Source organism: Aulonocara sp. 'chitande type north' Nkhata Bay, linkage group LG7 (genome assembly GCF_057382095.1).
Source record: "Aulonocara sp. 'chitande type north' Nkhata Bay isolate Kocher_YH1m ecotype deep benthic linkage group LG7, A_spYH_male_GT1.1, whole genome shotgun sequence".
In the NCBI taxonomy this organism is placed as follows: Eukaryota; Metazoa; Chordata; class Actinopteri; order Cichliformes; family Cichlidae; genus Aulonocara; species Aulonocara sp. 'chitande type north' Nkhata Bay.
Genome location: NC_141350.1, coordinates 36,631,001 through 36,643,466, shown reverse-complemented (window position 1 = coordinate 36,643,466; position 12,466 = coordinate 36,631,001). Strand labels below are relative to the sequence as shown.

Sequence of the window (12,466 nt, the reverse complement as noted above, 5' to 3'; positions counted from 1 at the left end):
GACTGTATAAATGTTATACTTGTGCATATCCAGCCGCACCTGTGTTATATGACTGACTTTTATACCACTACTTTTACATCCCACACACATTTAAGCTCACAAAACATTTCCTTTATTTTGAAAGAGCGCTACAGTTATGACGGCTGTCAGCTGAACGGTTTCACTTACTTCTTATCATTTAATCACCCATTTAAACAAGACACCAATCAAGTTCAATCAGGGCCAAAATGCAGACGTTTTAATTTGACAAGCTCTCGTTCTTTTCATCATAATGCTGCGGCTCATTATACTGTTTACTGCCACCTGCTATGCATGCCACTGTAATGGCCGAGTTGATTGATTTCCCTCTCCACCACTTCTGCATGTTTGATTTTTTTTTTTTTTTTTTATTCTTACTGGATATATTGCTTTCCTTTTTCATTATCATGTATCCTATATCTCAATGATATGAATCACTGCTGCATAAATCCATTACAGAGTACCCCTCAAGCAAGTGTGTAATCATATGCTGCAGTCAATTATCCTATAGTTGAGGTGATGTCTGGTACTTCCAAACATACATTCTGGAAAGCTAAACTTTACCTCTAAGCTTAGGCAGTTGCGTGTTGTGAGAGACAGACTCAGCATTACCAGCTCATTACCAAGCTCTCTGACATCTCAGACTTGGGTCTTAAAGTCTTAGAAATTCTGCTGTTGTTGAAGTTGCCTATTGGGCTGGACTAAACAGTCAAAATCCTTATTACACTCAACAAAAATATAAACGCAACACCTTTGTTACTGCTCCCATTCCCCATGGGATGGACGTAGAGACCTAAAATTCATTCCAGATACACAATATAACCATCCCTCCCAAACAGTGGTCACAAATCAGTCCAAATGTGTGGTAGTGGGCACATCTGCCATATTGAGATAATCCATCCCACCTCACAGGTGTGCCACATCAGGATGCTGATCTGACATCATGAGTAGTGCACAGGTGTACCTCAGACTGCCCACAACAAAAGGCCACCCTGGAATGTGCAGTTTTTTGCGCTATTGGGGGTCTGGGGACCCAGAACCGGTCAGTATCTGGTGTGACCACCATTTGCCTCATGCAGTGCAACACATCGTCGCATGGAGTCTATCAGATTGTCAATTGTGGCCTGTGGAATGTTGGTCCACTCCACTTCAATGGCTGTGCGAGGTTGTTGGATATTCGTGGGAACTGGTACACGCTGTCGTATACGCCGGTCAAGCACATCCCGAACATGCTCAATGGGTGACATGTCCGGTGAGTATGCTGGCCATGCAAGAACTGGGACATTCTCAGCTGCCATCTGCCCTGAACAATGTGAACCATGATTCATCTGTGAAGCGCACACCTCTCCAACGTGCCAGACGCCATCGAATGTGAGCATTTGCCCACACAAGTCTGTTACGGCGACGAGCTGGAGTCAGGTCAAGACCCCGATGAGGACGACGGGCATGCAGTTGAGCGTCCCTGAGACGGTTTCTGACAGTTTTTGCAGAAATTGTTTGGTTGTGCAAACCAATTGTTCCAGCAGCTGTCTGGGTGGCTGGTCTCAGACGATCTTGGAGGTGAACCTGCTGGATGTGGAGGTCCTGGGCTGGTGTGGTTACACGAGGTCTGCGGTTGTGAGGCCGGTTGGATGTGCTGCCATATTCTCTGAAACGCCTGTGGAGACGGCTTATGGTTGAGAAATGAACATTCAATGCACGGGCGACAGATCTGGTTGACATTCCTGCTGTCAGCATGCCAGTTGCACGCTCCCTCATTGCTTGTGGCATCTGTGGCATTTTGCTGTGAGACAAAACTGCACATTCCAGGGTGGCCTTTTGTTGTGGGCAGTCTGAGGTACACCTGTGCACTACTCATGATGTCAGATCAGCATCCTGATGTGGCACACCTGTGAGGTGGGATGGATTATCTCAATATAGCAGATGTGCCCACTACCACACATTTGGACTGATTTGTGACCACTGTTTGGGAGGGATGGTTATATTGTGTATCTGGAATGAATTTTAGGTCTCTACGTCCATCCCATGGGGAATGGGAGCAGTAACAAAGGTGTTGCGTTTATATTTTTGTTCAGTGTACATTCACACTGCAGCTTTGCCACACATTGACCCTCTGTTTACTCCTGATTACGCTCTATTCTTTTAGCACCTTTGCTGAATGGTATTTTAGTTGTTCAATTCAGTGTTCACATCTATTTGTGGATTTCATCGACATAGCCCATGAAATCCACAAATAGCCATAGTGTGAATAGAGAGTAAAGACTGTTTGTTGCAAAGACATCAAACACTATTGTTCAGACAACAGAAATTCATCAAGCATATTTGCCAGTAGGTCAGCTGAGGTGAAGCCCTTCTCAGTTGCATTGATCAGTGAAAATTGGTGGCTGCTGTAGTTTCAGAAGAACCTTAAAACCAGTTAGATGAGGTTATGTTGAACTGGACAAACATAATTAAAGTAGTCTAGATCAGCGGTTCATAAAGTGTGTGCAAAGGCCAATAATGTGGAACCCAGTGCAAATGAACAAATTTTAAAAAGCCGGGGGGGGGGGGGGGGGGGGGGGGGGTGTTAAATCAGCACACCCATTATTCACACACATTAAACTCATAACTTCAACTGGCTTGATTTCCTCTAACACAGTTATCACATGCAAGGAGGTAACCACCATGCTCCTGTATCATTATTCCTATTTTATTTTTATTTTTTTTGCATATTTGTCACATTTACAAGCTTTAGATCAAACAGATTTTAATATTAGATAAAGGTAACTCAGGTAAATGCAAGTTTTCTGTTTCATTATCCAAGGGAAAAAACTGCATGCCCCTTAGTAAGTTAATACATACATAACTCGATAAATTTATTTATTTAATTTAATTCAGTATTAAAATGCAATTGATGGCCTAAAACATGTAACTGCACACAATCATTGTGGTGGTGTAAGCAATAGCTTCTAAGTATCAAAACTGAGTTAGACTGGCATCATTTTTAACCAACGTGATTGGTTTATACGTCTTATTGTGGCATATGGTTTTTCCCTTTTTGTGGGTAGCCACAAACAAAGAAAAAAAAAAAAATTGTATGAGAACAAAAGAACCAATCATATGTACCAAATTAAATGCATGGTTGCCATATGAAACCTTAGATAACCCACCTCTGACCGCAGGTCATTCAGATTCACTCCCACTGAGGAGGTAAATAGTTTTTTTTTTTTCATAGATAATATAAAACAATAGGACAACAGTTACTACATAATGGACTGGCACTCTTACTTGCTGTAGGGCACTTGAACCACCCGGAAGATTGTCTCTCTTTAACCTGGAGAGGCTGTGAGTGACTCCATCAGGTCACCAAAACGTGGTACAAAAACATATTATATCCCAAAGAAAAAAAATCATCCACATAAAAAACCCTCATCATATCTAATAGTATGTTGAAGTACCTATAGTGTAGAAAGCTGTGAATAAAAAGCTACAAATCTCTAAAACATGCCATCCTCAAAAGGGGATTTGTCCAGTGAAAGCAAAAATGATCCTACATTTTATTGGTGTTAGATTCCAGTAAGACTGAGCGTTGTGTTAAAAAAAAAATCAAATTAACCATCATCTGCGTAAGGTGTGCAAACGCAAACATCAAAGAGACTGCTGGCAAAAAATACATAGTCAACAGACACAGGGAAGCAATGAGGTTAAGGGATATGTCCAGTTGCTACCTATATATCCGCAAACAGGTGGATAATTTACAGATATGTCCATAAATATTTGGACAATGACACAGTTTTTATAGTTTTGCCTCTGTACAACTCCACAGTGGATTTTAACTCAATCAGGGCGTGATTCAAGTGCAAGCTTTTTTTACTTTTAATTTAAGGAGTTTAATACAAATATTGCATAATTAGAGCCAGTTTTGTAAATAGTCCAACATGTTAAAGCACTTAAAAAAAATATACAATTGACTGAAAAGGAATTTCACAGCACGACAAGGCCTGGTCCTTTGTTATTTCAAGAATAATTAATTAGTGTTGAACTTACTTTTGTTTGCTCACCGACGATGACTAAAATGCAGAATAATTTCCTTGGTTAGTAAAAATGCCTTTACAAAATTTAGCCACATTGAGAACTCTTGCTTGACTTTGTCAACCTGTATTACCAAGAGAGACCTTCATAAATATAAACACAGAGAGTTTGCAACAAGGTACAAACTGGTTACAGTCAAGAACAGGAAGGCAGCCACTGGCACTAGTATTTATTGACGTTTTAACTGCTGATAGAAGTAGAAGGATGAAATTTGATGTGTTGACAGCTACTCTCCGCTGTGCTCAGATAATGACCCAAAGCATAGTACAACCAACAACCAAGTCAAAAACCTGATCTCAATCTGACACAGCATGTTTTCCACATATCAAATTCAAAACTGAAGTCAGAGATGCCCACAAACAAGCAGAAACCAAAGACAGCTACAGTAAAGGCCTGACAGGGAATAACAAGGACGGACATTGGTGATCCCGATGGGTTCTAGACAGTCTTTGACTTTACTGGATTTTCACCCAGTTATTCGAAACAGTCATTGTCCAATTACTTTTGTACCTCTGAAAAAGTAGTAGACATTATATAGCTGTAATTCCCAAACAACTAATGCAATGCTTTTGTTAAACCCCTCTGAAAGCCTGCACTTCAGTCACATTTTGATTCTATGAGCTAAAATCTACTGTAAAGATATGCAGAGGCAAAATTCTGAAAGTTTGATTGCCCCATATATTTCTGATCCTAACTGGTATCAAATGATCAGTGTGCAGTTGTTGATCGTAATTACGACTAAAAATTGTTGTTGCAATTAAGAACCAAGCAGACAGAAATGACTGTAGATGCCCTAATAGTCATTTTGTCACTACCTCTTCTGGTGAAAAACAACAGTGTGTATAAAATGGCCCAACTCCAACTGCTAATTTGAATCAGCCAATGCAGTAAGCACCCTTTAGAGGTAATTATTTACTGAAATAAATTCTCAAGGAGGTGCACAATTCAGTTCAGTGCACAAAAAAATGACAAAAATTACCTCTCGAAAAAATAGAAACAATTGACTCGGCTAAGCACAGATAGACTATCATCCAAAAGCACCAAGCCATGACACCCATCCCAATCTGCATTGCATGTTTAGTTTCTGCAGAATCTCAATTACAGGGTCAGGTCAGGAAACGTTACGTGTTATTATGCTTGTTTAGGAGCTCATGTTTGGTTTTCCAGACCTTCCAGACAGTTCTTCAATACTATCCTACCTCTCGCTTCTATAGCTATTTGATTGGATCTTTGAAAAAAATAGCTAACCTGTATCAACAGCAGAGGGTGGATAGTGGCCTCTTTGCATAATGTAGCTGATGATAAGGGACAGTAATGCATGCACTGTAGGTTTGGGTATCGTCACTGATTTCTAGAATCAGTTCGATTCCGATTCACAAGGTCCCGATTCGATTCGATCCACGATTTCGATTCGATTCAAATTGGGGAAATTTTGCCTCAGACAGTCAGAAATATTATATTTATCAGTACTGACACTTGTGAGACTGCATCAGAGGTGTAAGAATCACAGCAGGTGCCTTTGTGTCAAAGTAACTGAGGATAAAACACAGAAAAACATGACGGAGATTTTCCTGGCCTGGCTTTTTATAGTAGATAGCCTTAAAAATATTCTGTAGTAGAACAAAAACAGAAGAAGACCATCAATCAGCATATGAACATTACCTGATGCTGCTGAAGTGAAGCAGAGCAAAGTTACGGAGGTTTTATTAGAGACACAGCTAAGCATTTTGCAGTTTGTCATAATTTTAAAAAGTTTACATTTCTTCGGTATTGAACAGCAGAAGTGAGGCTTCCTTGTCAGAAGTCATTAAAAAAAAAAAAAAAAGAAAAAAAAAAAAAAAGAAAACAGCGGCTGACAGCGCTGTACACCAACGGTAGACTAGTGGGTAAAAAGCAAGCGAATAATGCAGAAAATGGAGATTTTAAGATGGGAAACTGTTCTTAAAGTACACAGAGAGGGAAAGAGAGCCCTACAAAGTGTGATTTTATTGTGGGGGAAGCAAAACAGCAAAAGTAGGAGGGAATTCATGACGATGTTTATGGGAAGCGAAATGTGAAGCTTAGTTTGGATCTTCTTTTGCTGCTGGTTCAGTGAATTTTGGTTGGAGAGTGATGAAACCTGCAGCTTCAGAATCTAGTGCAAAATAAGACGTACAAGGGCAAGGGAACACTGAACTTTGTGTGTATTCGTATATGAATCACTAAATTTCTTGATTTACAGGATACATTGGGCAGGAACAGAGACAGCCACCCAGTGGTGTGGATACATGGACGGAGCGGTGCAAGCTGGTCAGAGAGCTGCTCTGGAGGTGCTGGCTGAAGTGTCCCACATGACTCTGACCACAGAGGAGCAGGAAGAATTGCAGCGCATTCAAAATGTCAAGAGTGCTTCTAAGCAAAGACCATCATCCAAACTCATGTACCTGCCTACAAGCAAATCTGTGGTTATAGCAACACTGACAATAGGAGCCGTTCTTCTGCTGGCTCAGCATCAAAATACAGTATTAAAGATCAAAGAGTACTTCACAAATGCCTTTTCACCAATCAAGCACAACCTTCTGCTGTGATAACAAAAAACCCTGTAAACCAAGAGTACATTTAAACAAAAGCAATAAATAAAATAAATAAATTTAAAACAAGATGAAGGATATATTGGCAGCAACCAATGATATCAATTTCAAAAAGTTTTCACAAGATTTTCAAAAAACTTGACCTCAGACCTCTGATCTTGAGGTCAGACCACTGAAATTGGAACTCCATTCAAGGTTTTTAGTAGTTGCACCTGGGGTATCAATTTGAATGGTCTCCTTCTCGAGTTATTGCATTAACAAGCTTCCACAGTGCCCGCCTGCCAGCCGGGCAAGGTGACAGCAAAACCCCATCAGCCTTTTATGGCTGACGGGTAAAAAGCTACAGGTTTTGCTGGAATCTAAATTATTTTCACTAGCAGTGACTACAAAAACAACAACAACCAAATGCCCCCCCTAAAGTCATAAGGTTGTGCTTATGACATTAGGACCAGAATGCAGGACCTTTACATGTACTCTACTTTTGCTTGCAAGATGTAACTAATGAAGTGACTGGTGAATACAGATATATGTGGTAGAGCCTTTGGGAAAAATAGCTAAGAAAACTCAAAAGAAACTATTTATATAAATAGGAGGGGAAAAAAGGTCTGCACTGCAGTTAAAACCAGTTTGTCATGAGAAAATCAAGCCTTTACAGTGTATGCCTTTTGAGGTCTCACACAAAGCCATAACATCTGGATGAAAGGTTTGAAGCTATTCCACAAGCATGTTTTTTGACTCACAAAACCATCAAAAGATGAACGAGCGTAAGATGGATGAACCAGTCACACAATGGACATATCCAAGAGAAGGTGATTTAATCGCTATCACTTGATTGCACAGTCGATTGAAAGGATTTTTGTCACTTCCAATGTCTCCTCTAGAGAGAATCTCAAATGCCCACTAATCACTGTACGGTAGTCTGTGACTCCTTTGGCGCCATGGCTTTCCATTTGTCTTTGTTATCACTAGCTTGCACTGAATCAACTGCTTGTTCTCCCTGGTTTCACTTAAGCCAGCCCAGGCTGAATCAAGGCCAGTGTCCTAACATTTCTGAACATGTTTGATTATTTGTAGCATTTGATTACTGACCCATTTTTTGTTGAGAGTCAAATGAGCTGAAATCAGTGCAATGGTTCTCGTGTAAGTAAGTTCTGAATAAATTCAGTATAAAATGCAAAAAGATGCTTATGTACATTTTTCTATGAGTCGTCTGTAATACGTATAGTGGATTGTACTATTTTAGAACTCCTCATTGCTCTCAGAGGTACCTTATTATGATATATGCCATTGCCAGCTCAAGGCACACATGCAGTAATGTACCATCTGGGAGAATGGCAGCTTGCCTCGTCGGTTGCTATTTTTTAAATCATTAGTTGAAATCCAGGTCTTGATTTTAATGATAAATGCATTCCCATCCCCATTCCCATTGGGATATCATGAGTACTAAGTAGAAAATAGTTGGCCAAACTATTGTGTTGAATGAATATGTGCAACATAAGTGAAACATGAGCCTCAAAAATGGCTCAGATTTTTAAAACAAGCATCAGCATACAGTGTCCATGTTAAAGTTTAACAAGTGTAGAAGCATGGATGCAAAAACCTAGTCATCACTGATAATAATGCCATAGTTCATTAGAAGTATAAATGCTTTGTATTTTTAAAAAATGACTGAAGACTGAAGCCACGATATTGTGGTACATCAACTAAAAACCCAAAACAAATTTCAGCATTTTTTACTATCTCTTGAGATTTTGCACTGTGGAGTGTTTTTTTTTATCCAATATCAAAGAAAAAAACAACAAAATAACATTTCTAGCAAAGTCTCTAAGTAATGTTCCTGTAATTACTGTAGCCTCTAAACACCTGTCAAATCACTTGCCATGGTGTTTGCCTTTGGGCAATAGCACCAACTTTAAAAATTCATACTTTCCAGTGCAGTGTAATCAGGGTGTGTAGCCATAAACAACGCTTTTCACAGGACTAAACCAGAACTCAGCTAGTTTAAATAGATGTCATTATTATTTATTTAGACACGCAGTGGCTTGTGAACAGAAGTGTAACATTAATGCAATCATTCAAAACTGGAAGAAAGGATGCATTCATCACGTGAGCAATTAGTTGATACAATGCCGGCAACTATGTTTATCCTGTCTTTTCTATTGTTGTTATGCAAATATCCTATTAAGAGCCACTGAGTTAATGCTTGCAAGGACTTCCTCGTGGCCTCTACTGCCATTTGTCAGAGAAGACTTTCCGTATTCAACAAACATCATGATTTTTGAGGCCCTTTTAAAACTTGATGAGTCATTTATGCAGCTCCTTTAGCAGCTGTAATTTACTCACTTCAAAGTGAGAGGCCAGTTCGCTTTAGAATGTAATGTATACAAGATGATTTTCTAGCGCCAATTTGTACCCAATACCAACATCCAACTTTGTTTTTGTTTTTTCTTTGAAGAGAGAAAAAGTCTGGAGGAAAATGATGGGCATATAGCACATCTGACTTTGACATTGATATTTATGTTCCGCCTTAAACCAGCAATAAGAAATATGCTGTGCCAATTGCACATTTCAATCCTCAGAGTCTGACAATGACTCATGGTGAAGGGTTCAAAAAAAGAAAGGATCAAAATATATGCAGCTTGTGCATCAAACTCTGGTGCTCACAATCCAACTCAATTTGGTCAGAGATACATTTATGTTAAAAGCAGCCAAAGGATCATCAATTCACGAGCCTTGAGAAAATAAATAAATAAAAATGGAGACTGGTAAAAGAGCCCTAGCAGGAGTGCTCATTTCTTCAACTTGAATTCTTCAGCAACTTCCATCTGGAGCTACCTGGATATATACTTTTCTTTTTCTCTGACATGTGGTAGCACTATAACTGATGTGTGAAATCTGGTAAGCAGCCTTCAAAACATTGTCATCACATCGGTTTACTTTACTATTTATTTTATACATAACTGTTTACATAAATCATGCAATAGAATCTTACAAGACAGAGTTGTTTAATCGTTATCACTTGATTGCACATATTTGATTGACAGGATTTTTATCAGTCCCACTTTCTCCCCTGATGAGTATCTCCTAACACCCACTGATCACCGAGAGGCAGTCTGGTGCCATCCCTTGCTATTTGTCTTTGCTAGCTTGCAAAAGATCAACCGAGACAGTTGTTCCGAGTTTCACTTAAACCAGTCACAGCTGAAACACAACCAGCAACCTAAAGTTTCTGTCGCATATACAGGCAGATTTGTACTAGGAGTCATAAAAAGACTGCAATAGCAACTGGGTGTATAGACAGCAACCCAGGCAACTAGACCAAAAGAAGTGACCGTGCTGCCAAGCATTCAGGGGGATTCGGAATGAATTGTCATTCATGAATACACGAGGAAATTAGATACTGACAAAGCACAGAAATAAAAACACTCACTGCCTGCGCATTTAGCACCACGGACAGTGACAGCATGGACTAAACAAGAAAGCGCCGTGTTTGTGAGCCATATACAAATTAAGCCGCAGAAGAACAGAAGCACAATAATGCCAACGGGTAAAAATAAGCTTCACTCACCCTTGAAATAGCTGAAGGCGGACAAAGTCTCAGTTAAGCCGTGTGAAGATAGCATCTCTCCACTCATTAGTGCACTTGCGGTAAGTTCTCTCGAAGGCCAGCTGCAGTAACTTGGCCTTCTGTGAATTAAACCATGTTCACTGTGAGACTGAATCATAACTTATTTCTTATGTGGAAGTCGAGGAAAGAGATCTTTGAATGCTGCATTAGGGTGAACAGCGTTTGCTACCATCTGTCCTCATAATGAAATCTACAGATCCCACCCCTGTCTTTAACAAGGGCATAATCTTCAAAATGACTTGATTATAACTGAGGCCATCATCATCGGAGAGTTGACAGAGCTCGACGTAAAGCAGCACGAGAGAGTGAAGGAACACCTGTCGCTAAAGAAAACATTGTTTAGCTTTTAGCTTGAACTGACAGATGTCGCGATTACAAATGGTTGGTTTTCTTTCCCTTTTTTGCTCCAGCCTGGGTCCCAGCTCCTCCTTCATGTGCTACAGAGAATGCCTTTGTATTTGGCACAGACTTTGTGTCACAGGAAAACAATTTTACAAGTCCGTCGTCTCAGTCAGCCGGCTTGAAAACTAAAGCGCCCCATCCACTCACTTCCTGTCACATTAATTTTCACCTGTTGGGGAAATCCCATTAACAAATCCAACGTTCTATCCTTAGGTACATGTAAGTCCCACGCATGAAGATGTATTACTTTCTCCTTTTATTCAATACAATTTAATTTAATTCTCATATAAATATATACAGAAGTAAAAAAAAATTAAAAATGGATGGATACCGTACTGTAGTTGTTCACTCAGAGAAATCACAAAGCAGTCATCGTCGTACTGTTTCAGTTTCAGTTTCCTTCTGTTTTGCAAATATAAACAACAACTTAAGAAGGTACATCAAGTTCAATACCAATTAGCACCTTTTCAGCTACAAGAGAGATTTTGTAATAATTTACAAATGATGAGAAATGTTTCAAAACGATGTAAAATGTAGGTTTCACCACAACTTGATACTTTAAAACTATCGTTAGTAAGGTGATAGCAAGTTAAATTAATATAGGCACTTACCACTTTGTTAGGTATTGGACACTTTGCTAGAACCAAGTTGGAGCCCTTTTGTTAATTCTTCTCAGATTAGATTAAGTAATGTGTTGAAAATCGAGATTTTGGACCATATTGACATGATGTAAGGGTACCTATAAATAATATTCTTTACTTTATTATATATGTTGGTGGGTGATTCAGTAGGGAGTGGTCTCAAGCTGCTTTGAGAAATGTGTGAAAATAATGTGAGGCAAAAACATATAACAGCAACATATTCATTTGCATTCATGTGTGGCTTGTGAAAAACAGATTACCACTTATCTAAGTGTGTGAGATAGGGTCCCTACAACCCTAAAGAAAAAGACAGAATGCCAAATTAAATGGTAAAGTAGATAGTTACAGTTTTTGAGGGGATATTTATTTGTTATAGTCATTTGGCTTTTTTTTAACAAGCATTTTAAACTAGTTAAAGCAAAAAAAAAAAAAAAGAAGAAGAAAAGCACGTTTTGCTGAGAGAAAAAAGAGCATTTCCAGCCCATTTCATTTGTCATTCAAAAAAGCAAAAAGGCATTACGCTATCCATGAAAAAAAAAAAAAAACATAATGGAAAACTATGAATTGGGCTCCGCAGAGCTCACGCCTTAACATTCTTGAAGCAATCTTTGTTCATCTTGACACTGAACAGAACCAAGAGCAGACAACAGTGAGAGAAGAACGTTGTCTTTTAAGAAACTCAGAGTATTTGTTCTTGAAGACTATTTAGAAAAATTCTAACAATGCTCTTCTCTAACAGAGACGAATAAAGGAAGGCATATAGAACATGGGCTTTCAATGTTTTTAGAGTTGCACAAGCTCTGTTTTGACATATGCTTTATTTCCATGTACGTTTGCTCATGTGTCAGCGAAATATGAAGAAATGATTGGTGTGGTAGCTCAAAGGTTTGCACAGTAGTGTGTTTTTGTCTTGGTTCTTATTTCTAATACTCTTTAGTCTGGTGTGTCAAAGACTGACCGAGGCTGTCTCTTCATAGTATCCACTCAGTCCATTTTTTCATCTCAAATACATGAAATTCTTTTAGCCTAACTCATAAAATAGGAAGTAGGAGCAGCTCCACAATTATGCTCTCTCTCATTCATAGGATTCGATCTTTGGCTGCATTTATGCTTAATATCTTTCCCTCAGGAGATAC

General features: G+C 39.1%; 2 protein-coding genes across 2 annotated transcripts in view; one reads left to right on the top strand and one right to left on the bottom strand.

Moving 5' to 3' along the window:
• The window catches only part of LOC147325648 (putative flavin-containing monoamine oxidase A), a 57,440-nt gene extending 49,611 nt beyond the window's left edge, over window positions 1–7,829 (top strand). The window contains exon 12 of the mRNA XM_086300240.1: window positions 6,311–7,829. Coding sequence (XP_086156366.1) covers window positions 6,311–6,656 — 346 coding nt within the window. The 3' untranslated portion in view covers window positions 6,657–7,829. The remainder of the gene's footprint in view (window positions 1–6,310) is intronic.
• Window positions 1–10,772, bottom strand: part of vsig8a (V-set and immunoglobulin domain containing 8a) — an 88,678-nt gene extending 77,906 nt beyond the window's left edge. The window contains exon 1 of the mRNA XM_086300253.1: window positions 10,228–10,772. Within this exon, the coding sequence (XP_086156379.1) occupies window positions 10,228–10,384 (157 nt within the window). The 5' untranslated portion in view covers window positions 10,385–10,772. The remainder of the gene's footprint in view (window positions 1–10,227) is intronic.
• Window positions 10,773–12,466: the final 1,694 nt, after the last annotated feature.